The following is a 2,463-nucleotide window of genomic DNA, read 5'->3' as shown; positions in this document are numbered from 1 at the left end:
TCAAGTGCAAACAAATGGCGGATGCAGATTTCATCGTTCATATGTTATATTCACCATTTTGCTGATCCTGTCGCTGTGTTACTACATCATCGTCTATGAAAACTCAGAAACCTGGACAGCTGCTGTTAGACTATTCCTTCCAGAGACATTTCACAATAAGATGACCAAAGTTTCTCTGACTACGGTATCGAGAGGGAACGTTTCTCTGACTACAGTATCGAGAGGGAACGTTTCTCTGGCTACAGTATCTAGAGGGATTTCTGCTGAACCGTGGAAGCCTCCAGAACCATATTACGTGGCTTACCCAAACAATTATAGTTTTGTTATTAATGAGCCGGAGAAGTGCCATAATACTTTCGTGGTGTTAATAATACCAGTAGCTCCAGGAAACCTGGCCGCTCGGGACGCCATCCGTTCAACGTGGGGTACGGAGAGGTCAGTCGCGGACAAGATAATAAGTCTACTATTTCTGATCGGTCTGCCAACTTCACAAGACAGCGAAAAGCTTCAAGAGGATTTGTTGCAGGAAAGCGAGAAATATCATGACATTTTACAAAGTAATTTCTGGGACAGTTACTACAATCTCACCATTAAGACAGTGGTAATGCTAGAATGGCTTTCTGCTTATTGTCAGAATGCGTCCTACGCGATGAAGGTCGACTCGGATATATTTCTCAATGTGAAAAACTTAGTGAATATGCTTCTGCCGGCACCAAAGCAGAACTATATGACTGGACTTGTGGCCAGGAGTGCAATGGTTTTGAGAGACCCCCATTCTAAATGGTATCTCCCAAAAACGGTTTATTCCCCGGCTCTCTATCCTCCCTACGCTCTGGGTTTAGGATATGTGTTTTCTCTGGACTTGGCAGGAAAACTTGTTGAAGCAGCACAAATTGTCAAACCGGTTTACATAGAGGATGTGTATGTAGGCATGTGCATGAATCATTTAGGAATCGCTTTGACTGATCCACCTGATGGAAGCCTATTCAATGTCTTCCCTGTGGATTATAACCGTTGTCGCTATTCGAAACTCATCGCCACAACGACACGAAGCTTAAATAACCAGGTTGACTTTTGGAGGAACTTACAGACACCTGGTCCTTATTGCTAACAACAAAAAAGGTGAATTTGTGTAATGGTTACATGGCTTACAGTCAAACAAAAAAGTGTTCAGACACCAGATAGTAAAATGTTTAAATATTTGGGACCAAAAATTACTCACTTTGACATGAGCATGGTTTGCTGAAGTGTTTTTTCTTTAATTGCTAATGCGAAATGTAGCATTGCTTGGTAATTGGTTGACCAAAATTGCTATTATCTAATTTTGTAGTTAAATTTAACAGCTGACAGCTTTTCAACCTAATTCATGTGTGAGACAGTCTAACAGAAGGATGGACAAAACCAGTGAAATATCAAGTGATTTGATAACTCTGAGGTCTTGTCATATTTTATTACCATTTTCTAAACTATAGGGAATAAATTGTGATCATTTGTGTTACATGTGTCTCACAATATAATTTATGGATGTGAGATATGTTGAAGATGTCTGAATACATTTTGGTTTGACTGTACATGATGTGGCCAACAAGGCTTGCCGGTCATTTGTTATTAATGAAACACCAAAAACACAAAACCTGGGTTCATTAAGAGTCAGATCTAATATGAGGAACAGCCAAATAAATGATTTAAGACCAAGATTAATTCAATATGATTAAAAACGACTTAAAAGGGAAGTAAATAACTTGAACTAGACTAACATGAGTTAGGCTACTTTTTTCAGTATTTTGTTGTTGTTGCTGTGCTGTTACATTTATTTGTTTATAATAATTTTTAATGGATGTGATCAGAACTATAATGTCCGTTTTAGTAAAAGACATCTTGTAAATATTTTGTCATAAATGACAGCTCATCGTTCCTACATTCTTATTTCAGAATCAAGGGCCTGGGCTGCGTTTCTCAAAAGCATTGTGATCCAAGTTGATTGTATAGAGACCATTGTTGGCCAATGATGCATTTGAGAAACGCAGCACAGGTCGGCTAAAAAAAAAATCAAAATCTGTATGCAAGGAAGAGGCCATAGATGGGCTAAGATATTTGTTAAACAAAATGTATTGCTATGGTTTTGAAAGAAAGTGGTGGAATTAATAAAGCTTTCAATGGCTGCACTCTGTTTATATTTTAGTTTATATTGTGTTCATTTTGTTGTAAAGTCAAAAATGCATGTAAATAAGTAAATAAATGCCACAGATTAGAGATCTGCACTCCCGCGGGACTACCGCGGGACCCAGCGCAACCGAGTGCGGCGCGGGACATATTTGATGGGTGAATGCGGGTGCGGGCGGCAATATATTATTGTGTGCGGGTTGCGGGAAAATACAATTATTTGCGGGAAATATGTAACAAAATAAAATAACTAGAAACAAATAAACCGTTATTTATCTAATGCACAAGCAACAAGGATAA

At 38.6% G+C, this 2,463-nt stretch overlaps 1 protein-coding gene across 1 annotated transcript in view; it reads left to right on the top strand.

Moving 5' to 3' along the window:
- Nucleotides 1-2,167, top strand: part of LOC311288018 (beta-1,3-galactosyltransferase 2-like) — a 2,905-nt gene extending 738 nt beyond the window's left edge. Inside the window, exon 2 of the mRNA XM_084405225.1 lies at nucleotides 1-2,167. Within this exon, the coding sequence (XP_084261351.1) occupies nucleotides 1-1,111 (1,111 nt within the window). The 3' untranslated portion in view covers nucleotides 1,112-2,167.
- The last annotated feature ends 296 nt before the right edge of the window (nucleotides 2,168-2,463 follow it).

This window comes from Rutilus rutilus, assembly GCF_951802725.1.
Source record: "Rutilus rutilus genome assembly, chromosome: 3".
Taxonomy (NCBI): domain Eukaryota; kingdom Metazoa; phylum Chordata; class Actinopteri; order Cypriniformes; family Leuciscidae; genus Rutilus; species Rutilus rutilus.
Note: the sequence above shows the minus strand (reverse complement) of the source record. Positions and strands in the feature narration are given on the sequence as shown.